Raw genomic sequence first — 13,814 nt, forward strand, 5'->3', positions numbered from 1 at the left:
CTTTCCGTCACGCACACACACACACACACACACACACACTCTCTCTCTCTCTCTCTCTCTCTCTCTCTCTCTCCACCAAAAGATGAGTGACGCCAACGGGCCTCAAGTCCTCTACAGCTCCGAGCCGGAAACGGTCAAGCATGACAGCGACTACCCCCAGCTCCACGCAACGACACCACAGCAGGGCCAGGGGTGGCAGGAGCGGCCTCGCACCTTGGAGACGAGCCATGCGGCGACCTCCCCACCGCTGCTACCGCCACAGCACCAGCGGCACGAGAAGCGCACCGGCCGGCTGCTCCTCGCCGCCGGCTGCCTCCTGCTGGGCATCATCATCGGCGGCGCAGTCGTCGGCGGCGCCCTGGGCTCCGTGCTGGCGGGCCGGCCGCCTGCCGGCGCGGGCGGGACGGCTACGCCAGCCGAATGCAAGACGGGCGACCCGGGGCGTGTCGGGGGCACGACCACGTCGCCGACCCCAGGCCCGAGCGGTGCGTCATCGGCTCCGCGGACAGCGGCCACGCTCACCAACTACGAGGCCGCCAACTGGCGCAACATCAGCACGCTCGCGTTCCCGTGCCCCCGGGAGCAAGGGCAGACGGTCATCGGCGTGGACGGGACCCGGTTCCGGGTCGAGTGCGGGGTCGACTCGGTAGGGCTCGGGCGTGAGGCTCCGGGTTCCTTCATGGAGGACCTGCAGTCAGTCATAGCATACAGCTTCGAGGACTGCGTCCAGGCGTGCTCGAGCCTCAACAGGGAGGGGGCCAGGGTCCGGCGGGGGCTGCAGAACCCGCCCGTGTTCTGCCGGACCGTGGTGTGGCGCAGCAGGATGGACGAGCCCAGCTTTTTCGACAAGGGCGGCAACTGCTTCTTGAAGAACGCCACGCGCGCCGCCGGCGAGACCGGGGTGGCTTGCCAGCCGTGTATGTCGGGCACCCTGCTTTGAGGCTGTGTGTGCGTGTCGCGGTTGGTTTTTGGAGGGCTGGCTAGACGTCGTTAATCATATTCGCTCGTCCATATACAAAGATCCAGTACAGAGGATTCCCGGCCGGCTGGGTGGGTAGCTCGCCCACTTGGGGTTTGATGCTTGCTCATCCCTGTAATGATCAGGGGATTCGCCGCAGCGAACCCCACCGCCGCTGTCCACCGCCGCCACGGCCGACATAGTCGTCGGCGGCGTCTTGGTCCTGCCCGCCCTCCTCGGCGCCAAAGAACACGCTGGACCGCACGAGCTGCTGCAACCTGTTGTGCAGGAGCTGCCGGGCCACCCCGGGCCGGGCGTCGTAGCCGAGCTGGACTCTCGGGAGAAGACGGGTGGTCAAGGCCACGTGGACGTGTCTGAGCGGCTCGCGGGAGGAGGTCAAGGGCGGTGATGTCCAAAGGACAGTCCACTGCGTAAGACCGTATATGAAGCTAGGCGTGGATAATCAGGGGAAATGCTGGGGAGGATGGTCTTTTTCGGGTGGAAAGTATCGAGCCCTTGATGGGCGGTAGAAGAGCATAAAAATGGACCAAAAAAGGTATACTGGGCGAAACCGTGACCTTCCCGAACACGTGCAATCATAACACGCGCTGGCAATATCCGCTTACATCCTGTGATGTCCCTTTGATGTGCCAGTACGCCATTCACCAAGAGACTCAAGGAAAAGAGGCTTTTCGCGTCCAGCAGCACGCGCCGACACCTGGCGAAGTCAGCGGGCGTATCCAAGGATCGTGGCGCGGTGAGCTATCCCACTTCACTCAGCGGGGGAGCTGTTGGCTCCTCCTGAACGACCGTTGAGCAAGCCAGGTATAATTTTGACATTCACAGAGGCAAAACCACAAGCTGCCGGAGACCGAGACCGAGCATAACGAAATACTCACATGACACTTGCGAGTTAGGTGGGTAGGTAGAAACTACATCACCTCCCGAGACGACTGGACCTCGCACATGGGATTTAGGTGACGCGGTCATGATTGATGCTATTATGTGGGGTTTTCTCCTAGGGCATACCTCTATCATGACGACCAACTATGGGCGTGACGCTAGGGGGATGGCGAAGAGAAGAGGGATGGAGCCCGCGGCTGGTGTTCATGCATAGTCCCATTTTCCAAGTACGGTAGCAATATTGGCGCTGGCCCTTCGGCAGCTTCCTCAGAGGGCATCGGGGCCGTCTAGATGCTCCTAGTCTTCCCAGACGGGGAGGTCGAGATCCACGACGATGGGCTTGTTGAGCTTTTTGCCACCCACGTGAGGATAGCTGTTCGCCATGATGGCGCAGTTGACGATGCAAGTTTCTCGCCGACCCATCCTGCCGAGAAGCGCCTCCCTGTCGCACCTGACAGACTCCTCCGGGTCACCGCCCATACCATAAGTGCCTCTTGCGGGATCGGCATCATGGCATGTCTGCGTATCGTCAAGCGGGTTGACCCCGTCTTGGGTCTCTCCGCGGGTGCTGACGAACGCCCACTCTCTTTCGCCGCTCTCATCGGAGTACCATCGGAGCACCGGTCCGATCCCGCCATCGTTGTCGAGTGGTTCTCGCCCGGTGCGCGCGTCGCCCGTCAAGTTTACGAGCGAGATCTTAGCCCCTCCGCTGGGAGCTGGGTCTTCCCACAGCTGGTGAGCACCATGAACCTCCATGAACCTGCCGTTCACGGACCCTGGTCCGCCATCAATATCCCAGCGCACAATTTCGGCACCCCTGCCTTCGTGTACGTGGCCGCACACGGCGAGGCGTGGGCGTATGCGCCACAGGGCACGGCGCAAGGCCTCGCAGCCCGCCGAGCGCCGGCGGTCCGCTGCCTCGTCGCAGTGGCCGCGCGGTGGGCCGTGAGTTATCACCACATCCGCACACAGAGGAATATCGTTCCAGAGCTCTTCCGCACTGGGCCCGGCGAGATTTGACTCCATAGGTCGATCGCTACGTTCCCTTCTAGGCTTCGATGTGCTGTCCGGGATCTGCCGCTGCTCTGCCGGCGCAGCCTGAGCAGCGAGCGAAGACGACCCTGGCTCACAATGCTGTTTGGAAGCAGACTCTGAGCTGAAGCGACGACCTTTTCCACGCGATCGAGACCGAGACCTAGCCTTCGGCTTTTGAGCTTCGTCTGGGCCCGGAGGAGATAGGGGTGGAGAGGCTAAACTTGGATAGCCAAAAGCCCAGAGCCCATCCCGAGGACTGTACGGAGACCCAAATACGGTGAACTCTGTGTGCGGGCCTGTGGGTTTGGTGAGTCGCAGCTTGATGGCGCTGTGTTTGAGGTACGATATGGACGGACTCGACTCCAACAAGTCAAGGCACTCGGAGGACGACTCGGGGCGCTGGTTATGAAAGTAGATTCCGTACTCCTTGTAGAATTCAGCGTCAAGGGTGATGTCGTGATTCCCTATGTCGTGGTAGCCAAGTCAGGACATAGGCACACACTAGGAGTATAAATGCTTGCTCTCCACGTACCCGCGACCACAATCTTAGCCTCGAAATTTGCCTTTTCGAGCCATTGGATGGTTTTGAGCAGCTACATGCAGACCCGTCAGCCCTCACTGCGCATACGGAGGAGGTTTTCCAGCCCACTGTTCTATGGGGTCGGGGTCATAAAGTGACGTGTATGAGACGAACCTCTTTCGAGGTTCCCTGGTTCGTCAAGTCACCGGCGTGAATCAGAACATCGCCCTTGGGCAGATGGACAGTGCGGTTGTGGGTGTCCGAAATGCAGACGAATCGGGTCCGCCGTAGTCTCGGCGACTTCGCCGTGTCCTTCGCTCCGTCTCCTGAGCGCTTGGCATCGGTACCATCCATGGCTGTGGCGTGTATGGGGGCCTTGTTGGACCGCGGCGGGCTGCGGGGCCAGGTGTATAGAATTCAAAGAGGGTATCAAGTGTTTTTGTGGACAGGGATAAACAGGCAGTTCGTGAGCCTCTAATGATCAAATCTCGATTTAGACTACAGAATACTCGTCTTGCATGGCAGAGCCTAGGGTCTAGAGGCAGCTGGATGACCACAAGTCGTCGAGCTGAGGTTGGAAAAGTCTGTAGACAATCAGGCCCTTGTTCTGACCTTCCCAATGAGGTAGGCGGGCGTTGAGGCAACAAGAACAACCAACCGACGCCAACCCGCACGGGCCAACCATGATCACCTCATCACTCGCCCTAGAGTCGGGCAGAAGCTTCCAAATCGATGCTGCACCGAAACCTGAGCCAGCTAGCGTGCCAGGCAAACCCCACGCCAACGCCTCACTTCGGGCCATGCCGGCGGTGAGTCAAAAAGCAAGGGATTCCATGCCAGTTGTCTTTGCCCGGGAGGAGAGCAAAAGATGTCGCAGATATAGGTCTGTAGCAGGCATTGTAAGCCAAAACTTCCTCCAAGGAAGGACTGTGGCTCCTTTCCGACGGAAGTAGCCCCCATCAGCAGGCAGAATTTAGCACGTTAGCTGCACCTCCGAAATGAGGTGCGAAGAGAGCAAACAAATCGTCGATCCCATCCCACAGGTGTGGATGCTTTCGAGGTAGTGGGGACCACGAATACAAATCGCACTGTGGGCCGTTGCTTCCAGCACAAGCAGAAGATGCAACGTCAGAATTCAAGAGCCAGTTTCGGCTTCCATCGCAGCACAAAACGGATGGGCAGCAGCTGAACTAATGAGGCCGCCACGCATCACTGGATTACTAGCCCCAATCATCACCTTCCAAGCTGTAGCATCCCGCAGGCGGGGCCTCGTGCAACAGCAATCACTGGCTTGGAGCCCTGCCAGGGCCTCCGCCTCCCTGTTTTCGTCGGCTGGTCCGTCGCGGCCCCCTTTTTTCCGGGAGCTGGCGGACGTGACCGTTTGGCCATTCACCGCGCATGCCCCGCTCCCCCCTTTTCGGCTCCCCTCGTGCTCGTCTCTCGATGGCGCACATCTCGGCTGCACTGATGAGTGGATTGGACATTATTGAGGTGCTGTATCTTCACCACCAGCAAGACACAACACAGCACAGCAATGCTTCATCACGATCCCAGGGAGCCCAACTGTGGCCTCTCCGGCAGCTGGCAGCAGCAGCACAACCTGCTGGACACCATCTGCGCAGTGCCGTCCTTGCCCCTGAGGCTACGACTGCCAGCCGGGTGGTGTGGCTCGTCAATGGATGGCTCAGCGCCCGTTCCTTGCCTTGTTTGTTGACGTGGGCTCGCTGAAGCTTGTGCTCGCCTGCAGCGCACACTGTGGGGCGGGCGGGATTGCAAGCCGCCGCACAGGCAGGCTGCCCCCTTCATGCGTCGGCCTCACTCCGCTGCCGGGATTGCTCGTAATAGCGGCCAACTCCACCGCTAATCTTCCGAAAAGCGATTGAGAACTGCGACCAAGTCATTGTCTTCTTGACGTGGCATGTGCACACGCCCGCGCTCCAGGATGTCTGGCTATGTCGTCCACTCGATGCCCATGTCCACATTCGCCATGGCGGAGCGCAGAGCGTCAAAGTTGTGACGTCGCCTGCACCGTTTGTGCACGGCTCGATTAATCACGGCGCAGGTCTGGTGCACCGGCCGTGCACCAACCCACATGGATGGGACTGTACTAGGCTAGCCGAAAATGAAAAGCAACGCGATTGGAGGTGTGCGAGCAACAGATAAATCACAGGCCACAGGCCGCCCGCCCGCACGAACGCGAATGGCTCACAACGCTCGCTAACATTTTGCCCCCTGTAGCGCCCCAACCCCCGTGCCCCCTCAGGGAGCGAGCTAGCGCCGCAGCCAATTTGGCTGGGTCGGAATTGGTGGGTCCACCCCCGTCCTTGCGGCGACTCTTCCAGCTCCGGGTTTGGTTTCCGCGATCCATAGGCTCCATAACTGTTGGCTCGCTGGAGCGCTGGAGAAAGAAGGCGAGGAAGTCCTGACAACAAACGGCCCAGCCACACCAACCTTCTCCCTGATCGGACGGGCCCTGGATCGCGACAGCTCACAGCGCGACACGAACCAGACGACGACAGCAGCCGGAACCGTCGCCCCAGCCCATCGTGCCAGCCCGTCTAAGAGACGGCCACCGAGCGAGCTGATGACGGTCGGTCCCTGACGACTGCCTCCTGTTGACTTGTCGCTCGTCGAAGCTTTCCCTTGTTCCGCTAGATCCTCAGCCCAGGCACTACCACCAACCAGACCACGCACGCACGCAGCAGCAGCTCGGGAAAGTCAGCGACGCCAGTTTGCTTGGAGTCGCGCCTCCTAGAAATTCCCGCCACCGGCATCTGGAAACCGCAGCCTGCGTGCGGGTTATACTTTGCGTGGCAGCCAGAACCAGCTAATCTTGGCCGCCTGGTGCGATATCCACCCAAGTTTAATTTCTCATCCTCAGCCATCACACGCCAACCACACCAAAAACCGTCAACGTGCGAGAGCCACCGCCATTGGGGGCAGAGAGCCTACGGCACCTCGGCAAACAAACAACAGGCAAGACCAAAGCAACAGAAGGTAGAGACAGAGAAGTCGCGACTTGGCCTCACTGCCTTCAGACCCGTGCGTACGAGCCGGCTAGGCCCCAACACCATCGACGTGTCGTCGTCGCACCTACGACGCCTCTTCACGAGGGCACCATGACGGCCATGTCGGCCGTCCCGACCGCGGCTTCCGGCCTCACTCCACCGAGCAGCTCCCATGGCAGCGGCAGCAGCAACCTGAACGGCAGCGGCTACGCGTGGAACGGCAACTACTCCACGGCCGAAAATGACGAGGTGAGTGGAGCCGACCACGAGACACGACCCTTCCCGTCGCGCTGCCGCGTTGGCATCGGCCCGTCGTACATTCCAACACTCGTTCTAGAGCGCCCATCCCGCTGTGGCTTCTCCTGCCACTGCTGTCACCCTCGTTGCGCTCTTGCAGAACTGGCTGCACCCACGTGCCGCTGCCGTTGAGCAGGTTTCATGGAATCTTTCAATGACAGTGGATAAAAGAGATACTGACACGCGTTGCGTCCACTCCGTCGCGCCTTCTGCACTCTCCAGGACCCAATGCATTACAAAAAGACAGCCCACAGCTATGACGCGACAAACGGCCACCAGAGGTCACCGCTGATTTCCCAGAACGGATATTCGCCTTCAGATTCGCCCGTCGCCCCGACGCCGAAAGATAGCGAATCTAACCTTACGGGCATGGCCGCAGCTGCCAACATTTCACCCACACTCGGCTCCGGCAACGCCAAGCCCTCTTCGACGAGGGACAGCGCCACTGGCTCCTCGGACAGCCTGCCAGAAGCACACGGGGGCAGCAGAGGGACTAAGCGTGTGATGAGAGACGGTAGTCCCGCTGGGAGCGCGGGAATCTTGCCAGACGACTCCAAATGGATCCATCGGGACAAGCTGGCTCGAATAGAAAACGAGGAGCTGCAGGCCGCCGGCATCTTTCTCCCCGCACCACGCTCGCACAGCCGGCCACGACACGCCACACAAGAACGACCGAGCGACTCTAGGAAGACGTCAGACGCCGACCTTCACACCAGGTCGCGCAAGAACTCGTCGGCTGTCACTGGCTCGACGTTGGCGGCGAGCTCCGGAGATCCCAGGCTTCAGACAGGCACAGGCAACTGGGACTTCAGGTTACCCGAAGAGATTGCCGAGGCCGAGGAGGCGAATTATTGGACGTCCGTGAACGGCATGAAGGGCTCGTCGCGAATCCCAGTGGCCAAAGTGAGCCCCGCGCCCATACCATCCGATGTCCTGGAACGCGATACCCCCGCGAGACGAAGGCGGGATAGCAGCCCTAACGACGAAGCCGTGGATATCAAGATGCCTAGGACGCGAGCGAGGAGCAGTAGTGCCAGTACCAAGCTCGAGGTTGCAGCCAACGCCGCCGCCGCCAGCACTCCCCAACCGAAGCGCGCCGTCACCGACTCCTCACCGAAGAAGGCAGCAACCGATTCGTCGCCGAAGAAGACCGTCAGCGTCAGGAAAGGGTCTGGGAAATCCGGGGGCACCGGGCGACAAAAGACGCGCGGCGCACCGAGCAAGGATTCTACCAGCAGCGCGTCTGGCACCACGCGGCCGTCTACTAGATCGGGCGAGCGTGAGCTCGGGGCGACTTCTCCCAACGCCCGCGCCCCCGAGGGCGACCCGCCATGGATGGTCTCGGCCTACAAGCCGGACCCGAGGCTGCCTCCGGATCAACAGCTTCTCCCCACCGTCGCCAAGAGACTGCAGCAAGAAAAGTGGGAGCGCGAGGGCAAGTTTGGAAGCATTTACGACAGGGAGTTTAGGCCGCTCACAGATGACGGATTCCTCTCGCCGCCCGAGCCTAAGGACAAGCTCAGCCCCCAGCCAAACGAGAAGCAGGAGAAGATGGAGGACTGGCCCCTGAAGGCCGAGCCCAAGAGCCCTACGGCGCCCTCTCTTCGCCAGCAGCGCACGGGATCCTATTCCACCATACCCAAGGTCCAGGACCCTCCCCAAAGCCCGCTCCCGCCATCGAGGGGCAACGGGGCGCCCGGGCAGCCGTCTCCTTTGATACGCCTTCCGGACATGCCAGACAACGATGCGAGCCAGGAAAAGAAGGGTTGCATGTGCTGCATCGTCATGTGATGGTCTTACGCTGCCTCTGTTTGCCAAGGCGTCGCCATCCTCGAAATTCCCCACCGCGTCGCCAACCCGATTTGACGGCAGCTCTGTTTGCCGCCAATATGCTGGATTTCAGTACATAGATTGTCCCTACACTTCTCTCGACGACCTTCACGGGCGAGAAGGGCCTCGAAGCCCCTGGCACGATACCCATCCCCGTCTCAAACGAACACCTCAAAATATTCGGAATGGTCTTCTGCCCGTCACCCATCTGTCCGTTTGACCACTAGTTGCCCATCCATGCCCTTCCTCCCCACAGGCAAACTCACATCCCTATACTACCGCCCACCCCGCAAAGGTTCTTCTCGGCCCATACGACTTTACGATTCTCCTCTTCTTTACTTACACCTGTTCGCCCGAAGCTCGTATCGCAGACCTCAACGCTGGTGTAATTATTAACTGCCACATACATTCCACAAACTCCTCCCACAAAGCCATGGACGGCACTCTATTTCTTTGATTCTTGCTTTTTTCTGTCTTTCCGCCTCACCCACTAGTTGGTCTTTGGCACCTTGCACCCATCTTAGCGTGCTTTCCCCCGATCCCATTCCTGGAGTTGTTTCTCTTCGCTTGCAGCCCCCTGCGGGATGACGCGTCTCTTCTGGAGTTCAAAAGGAGTTTAGTCGGTCGTAAAGTGGGGGGCCTGCGAAGCTCTGCCCGTGTTCCCACTCGAGCCTCACTGGCACCCCCAATATCCTTCGGGCTCTCACAAAAGCCCGTTCTGTTCATGTTTTCTTTGTCCAGTTACATACCGCTATTATACTACCTATCTATCTTGGACCCCGTGCATACTTTTTTTCTGGCCCTCTTTTCCCCCTCTTTTGCATGGCCAGGTTTGATTGCAACGGGTTCTTTTCCCGCCCTCGGCAAGCAGCTACCCGCCCAATTTCCGATCCAGCCAGCTCTGTCCATGACGTTGGCACCCCCTTGTCTTGCTTGTTGTTTTGCTTGGCTTCGACGTGGCCAGCCGGGCCGTCTGCACAGTATTAACTATTTTTGGCTGGGATCCTCAGCTATATCTCGCGACGGATAATCTCTCGAGACAATACATTCTTGGCTGTCTTGATTCACGGGAAGGAGCAAGACCGACATACAGAAACCGCTTTATCTTTTCTCACATTCCATTCTTGCTTTTCTGTCCTTTTCCTCCTCGCTCGTGACATGCATGGAGACAAATGACGTGCCGTATAGGGGCTTCACGTCCACACGCCAGAGTGGACATTAGTCTTCGCCCCCGTCATGGGGCGGCGCCGCGCTCTTGTCTGGGAAGGTCGTCGAAACCAGCCGCCTCAACATGTAGCCGCGCCTCCTATCAACCGTGTTATCTCCTGCCTAGATGCGCTCAGAATGTAAAAACAGCAACATGATGATCACCCGACGTTGCTGGTTTTCTCGACTCGATTTACAAATGCGCCCGCGTGTAGGGTCCCGCTCAGCTTCGTCTCAAGGTGTCATCAACTTCGTCTCAGGGTGTCATCAGCCTCTTTGCGGTTGCACGTATGGACGACAGCATCCCGGCCGGAAGTGGCGCCAGACAGATGTCTAGAACCGGAACCGATCACGTTGACAGTTGACTCGGCCTGGTGGTGACGGTTTCAAACGTCCGAAAACGGACGGGCTCCCAAAACCACTTGCGAGTCTGGGCCCCTTTGTCGGGATCATTAAATCTTCCCCACGGGAGTATCCTGGTCAGCATCGCTTCGTCCAAACAGGCGAGAAGGATGACCGGGCCTTGACAGGGCTGACGACTTGCCTTGAAGTACGTAATCGGACTGAGCAAGGTTTCGCGGAAAGTCTATTCTGTTTTGCTTCTTCAAACACAAATAAGTCGCTGGGTGATGGCACCAGGCGAGATGATTGGTCGAGTAGACTGTCAGGCTCCTCGTCGTTCTGGAGGAGGACTGCGCTAGGCACTGACATCGAAGCTTTTTGTCGGACCCAGGTCATGGAAACCCATGCTGGAGTTGCAAAGGTTGCCAGCCCATCCAACTAACTGCGGAATAACCCGTGTGAGGCACTTGATCACAGGCAAAAAGAGCTTCCGATATCTCGCACCGGTGACGGGACCTCTGTCATCGGGGGACTCGCCCGCATCTGCGCGGCCAACTCATCGAGTCCAGACGCTTTCCACTTGCACGCTCTACCACACGAGCGCTGGACTGTCACGTCGACTCGCTTCGCATCATTGCTTCTGTGACTCGGCCAGCCGCCGAGCTGAAAAAGCGGCGCTATTCTATTGCTGTAGGGTGACTAGTTACCGGTACCAAAGCCAAACCGCCGCCTGCCCTCGCGCCGTAGCCCGCGTCGAGTGGCAGGCTTCCCAGCCAACCAGAAGTCGCTCGCGGACGCCGTGCCCTCCTTGGGGCGTAAGATGTGTAAACTAGACATTCCTCCTCCAAAAAAAAAACCCCTGAAATACGCCGGTGGCAAAAGCTTGTCCCTAGGCCAGCGTCGCCCAAGTCACCTCACTTCAAGTAGAGGCACAGCCCTGGCCCGGCCGGTTCTCGTATGCCTCCCAGCCCGCCTTTTCGGTGCGCTTCCGCCGCGGCCGCCTGTGGCCTCGGGAGCATCGATTCCACCACGGCCGGCGAGGATGGAGCCGAACATGGAGCCCGGGTGCCTCCTGGCCAGGCCGGCGCAGCGCGCGGTGTAGGCGCTCCATCGCCAGGCTGCCCTCGGGCGTCATCTCGGCGAGGACTAAAAAAAAAAAAAAAACGCGTGCTCGCCGCGGTAGGTGAAGTGTGGGGCGGTGACTGTCGGCGGCAGCGCTTCGACGATGCCACTCGGGAGATGCGCAGGAGGCCCTTCGTGGTTACTACTTTTTAGGCCGTTGTTTCCGATGTCCACGGGTCTGCCGTCTTGGAATATGAGGAAGTCGTGCTTTTCAGAGAGGGCCTTGAGGCTGCGTCCCGTGTTCTTGTTGAGGTTGCGGACGACGTCGACGTGGGGTTTGAAGATTGTGATCAGGGGGCCGAGGTCTGCGCAGTGGTAGACATGTTAGCCCTGGCAAGGTGCAAAAAGAGAACAAGTCAGAGGCCGCTGCCCCGTATGGAAGTTACCGTCTGCGCATTTGAGGAGGCTCTTGCTGTCCGTAAAGTCGGCCGATAGGTATCACCAAGTTGATCTTCTTGAGCGCGGTGATGCTCAAGAGACACTTTGCGTATGAACTCTTGCTGAGCTCGCCTCGTCACGATTTGGCTTTAATCCGTTGGGCCCCCCTGAGGCTTCGTGTGTGGTTTTCGTACTGATTCTCGGTGACAGGTCGGTCGCCTTGAAACTGGTGCTGCGCCTCCGCAGCCCGGAAGAGCCCCCAGTTTGCCTCGGCTGCGAATCGATATTCATGCGGCAGGCGCCACCTGGGAACTGGAGAATTCTATGCTGCGTTGCCGTATGCAAAAGCGATAAGATATTGCGCATAAACGGTGTCGCGAACGGTGCGAGTTTTGCCGGGTCACCAGACAAGCACTCCCTCACCTCGGCAGGGTCAACAGGATTCCGTCGAGTCCCCTGATTTGATCTGCCTTGTATCAACTTTTAGCATGCAAGGGAGGAGATATCAGAGAGGTTTAAAGAGAAGAATAGTTTGGTGATAATTTCCTGCGGCGACAGCCCTCCTGTTGTTCATGCTAGGCTGACCACATGATCAGCCAACGTATTTCTTGAAGCAGACCTGGAAGATATCCAAGAGAACCGGGAATTCCGGACCGCGGGTGCGAGACTTGGTTCTTTTTCTAGAGCGTCTTGGCAATGCCGGCAACAGCAGTAACAACAGCTACGGTGCCCAAGGAGACCCCGTGGACGGAGGCCATTCACAATACGCGCACGAATCCCTTAAGCCCCAAGAGCCCTGCTTCTGGGAGGCGCACTGAAGGCTGGCTGGCTGGCTTTTTCCGCTTTAGATGATGACCTGACCATCAGTAGGCAAAAGTACCAAACGGGACCCAAAGTTGGTGGCTGCGGTCTCTTGGCACCCTTTTTATGGTCCTCAGCCTCGTTCACCCCCAACTCCCACACATTCGACATGGAAAGCCGGTCAAGCGCCACCAGCCCCCTTTCCGGAGCCGTGAGGTGGGCACCCCAGTACACCCCCTCGCTTCGAGATAACATGTAGAAAAACTGCCAGGCCTCCAGTGGGGGGCCCGTCTCCGGGATATACACAGTAATAGCAGCCACCGCATGTGCTTCCGATGTTCGGAAGAAGCCCGAGGCTGGGTCCCGCTTGCTGACCGGCAGACAAGTGACTAACAGCATGCATGCAGTGCCGGGATAGCTGTCAGACAGAGCCCGGTTCTCTTCCAGCCGTCCGCGGCTTCCCACCCAACCACGACGAATGCGAGGCCTGCAGCTATACGATACATAAATTTCTGTGCTATACGCTCCCCGGTCCCACGGAGGGCGGTGTCGGCGAATGCAACGTTCCCACATTGGATCAGGCGGGCGCGCTGTTGTGGGGGAGGGCAAGACGATTTCCATAACCCTCACATCTGCGCGCCAGCTCCGGGGATATGCCCTGCCTCCAGAAGACCCTCTGTCATCTCCAATGGAGGAGCCTCGACATTTCTTCGCCTGCAAGGTTCAGCCCTGCGGCGGGCTTGCCAAAAGCGGTGGAAGGCGGCCAGCCAGACTTGCCGCACCTAGCAGTTTTTCTGCCAGGGAGACGGCTGCTTGGCCCCGCGTTCCTTTTTTTCTCTTGTGCCTTTTCTCGTCCTTTCAATCCCTTCTCTCGGGATCACTCCTCCCCACCCCATGTCCCGATTTTCCTCATTTGAGTTGTTGGAGGTTTCTGAAGATGGAAATACACACTCGCCCATATGCGTGCTCGCTTGAGGACCAGCGTTGAGCCGCCGTCTGTCTGGTCTACAGCACGCCCCATCGGGTTTCGAGAGTCTTGCAGAACCGGTGTTCTGAAAGAGGAGGGATCGTGAAAGCGAGCACCACGACTCTCCATCCAGACGTGCTCCCCTATTTCTATATGAAACGTGAACCGTACCTAAAGCCCGACGCCCAGATGGCGGCAGCGAGAAGTGGAGAAGAATAGAAGACCTGAAGGAGAAAGCAACGGTGCGATATGAAGGGGCGATGATATGCCCAGTTGGCACGTCTGGGGCGTGTTTCGCAACGTGTGGTGACATATAAAAAGAGTGCTTTTTCATTCTATCCACCACTTGGAAGCAAGTGCGTGCCATCTGAGCGCGGCTGACGTGCTGCTGAGCAACAAACAGCCCTATGGACCGTTGACCCTGACGAGTGGCAGGGTGCTCAGGCC

At 58.8% G+C, this 13,814-nt stretch overlaps 4 protein-coding genes across 4 annotated transcripts; 2 read left to right on the forward strand and 2 right to left on the reverse strand.

Moving 5' to 3' along the window:
- Positions 1 to 82: 82 nt before the first annotated feature.
- On the forward strand, positions 83 to 1,367 carry GGTG_10875 (hypothetical protein; the record flags this gene model as incomplete). The annotated part of the gene is made up of 2 exons (XM_009228753.1): positions 83 to 917; positions 1,105 to 1,367. 2 exons carry the CDS (start codon positions 83 to 85, stop codon positions 1,365 to 1,367), a joined length of 1,098 nt encoding a protein of 365 aa, XP_009227017.1.
- A 559-nt stretch (positions 1,368 to 1,926) lies between these two features.
- Positions 1,927 to 4,561, reverse strand: GGTG_10876 (Ser/Thr protein phosphatase). The gene is made up of 3 exons (XM_009228754.1): positions 3,591 to 4,561; positions 3,429 to 3,489; positions 1,927 to 3,360 (listed from the first exon to the last, which is right to left on the reverse strand). Exons 1-3 carry the CDS (start codon positions 3,768 to 3,770, stop codon positions 2,159 to 2,161), a joined length of 1,443 nt encoding a protein of 480 aa, XP_009227018.1. The 5' UTR covers positions 3,771 to 4,561; the 3' UTR covers positions 1,927 to 2,158.
- A 1,228-nt stretch (positions 4,562 to 5,789) lies between these two features.
- Positions 5,790 to 9,717, forward strand: GGTG_10877 (hypothetical protein). Its single transcript, XM_009228755.1, has 2 exons — positions 5,790 to 6,673; positions 6,944 to 9,717. The coding sequence occupies exons 1-2, from the start codon at positions 6,536 to 6,538 to the stop codon at positions 8,510 to 8,512; spliced, it is 1,707 nt and encodes a 568-aa protein (XP_009227019.1). The 5' UTR covers positions 5,790 to 6,535; the 3' UTR covers positions 8,513 to 9,717.
- Positions 9,718 to 11,008: 1,291 nt separating this feature from the next.
- GGTG_10878 (hypothetical protein) lies at positions 11,009 to 11,890 on the reverse strand (the record flags this gene model as incomplete). The annotated part of the gene is made up of 3 exons (XM_009228756.1): positions 11,009 to 11,217; positions 11,368 to 11,526; positions 11,794 to 11,890. 3 exons carry the CDS (start codon positions 11,888 to 11,890, stop codon positions 11,009 to 11,011), a joined length of 465 nt encoding a protein of 154 aa, XP_009227020.1.
- Positions 11,891 to 13,814: the final 1,924 nt, after the last annotated feature.

This window comes from Gaeumannomyces tritici (assembly GCF_000145635.1).
Source record: "Gaeumannomyces tritici R3-111a-1 unplaced genomic scaffold supercont2.6, whole genome shotgun sequence".
Lineage (NCBI taxonomy): Eukaryota > Fungi > Ascomycota > Sordariomycetes > Magnaporthales > Magnaporthaceae > Gaeumannomyces > Gaeumannomyces tritici.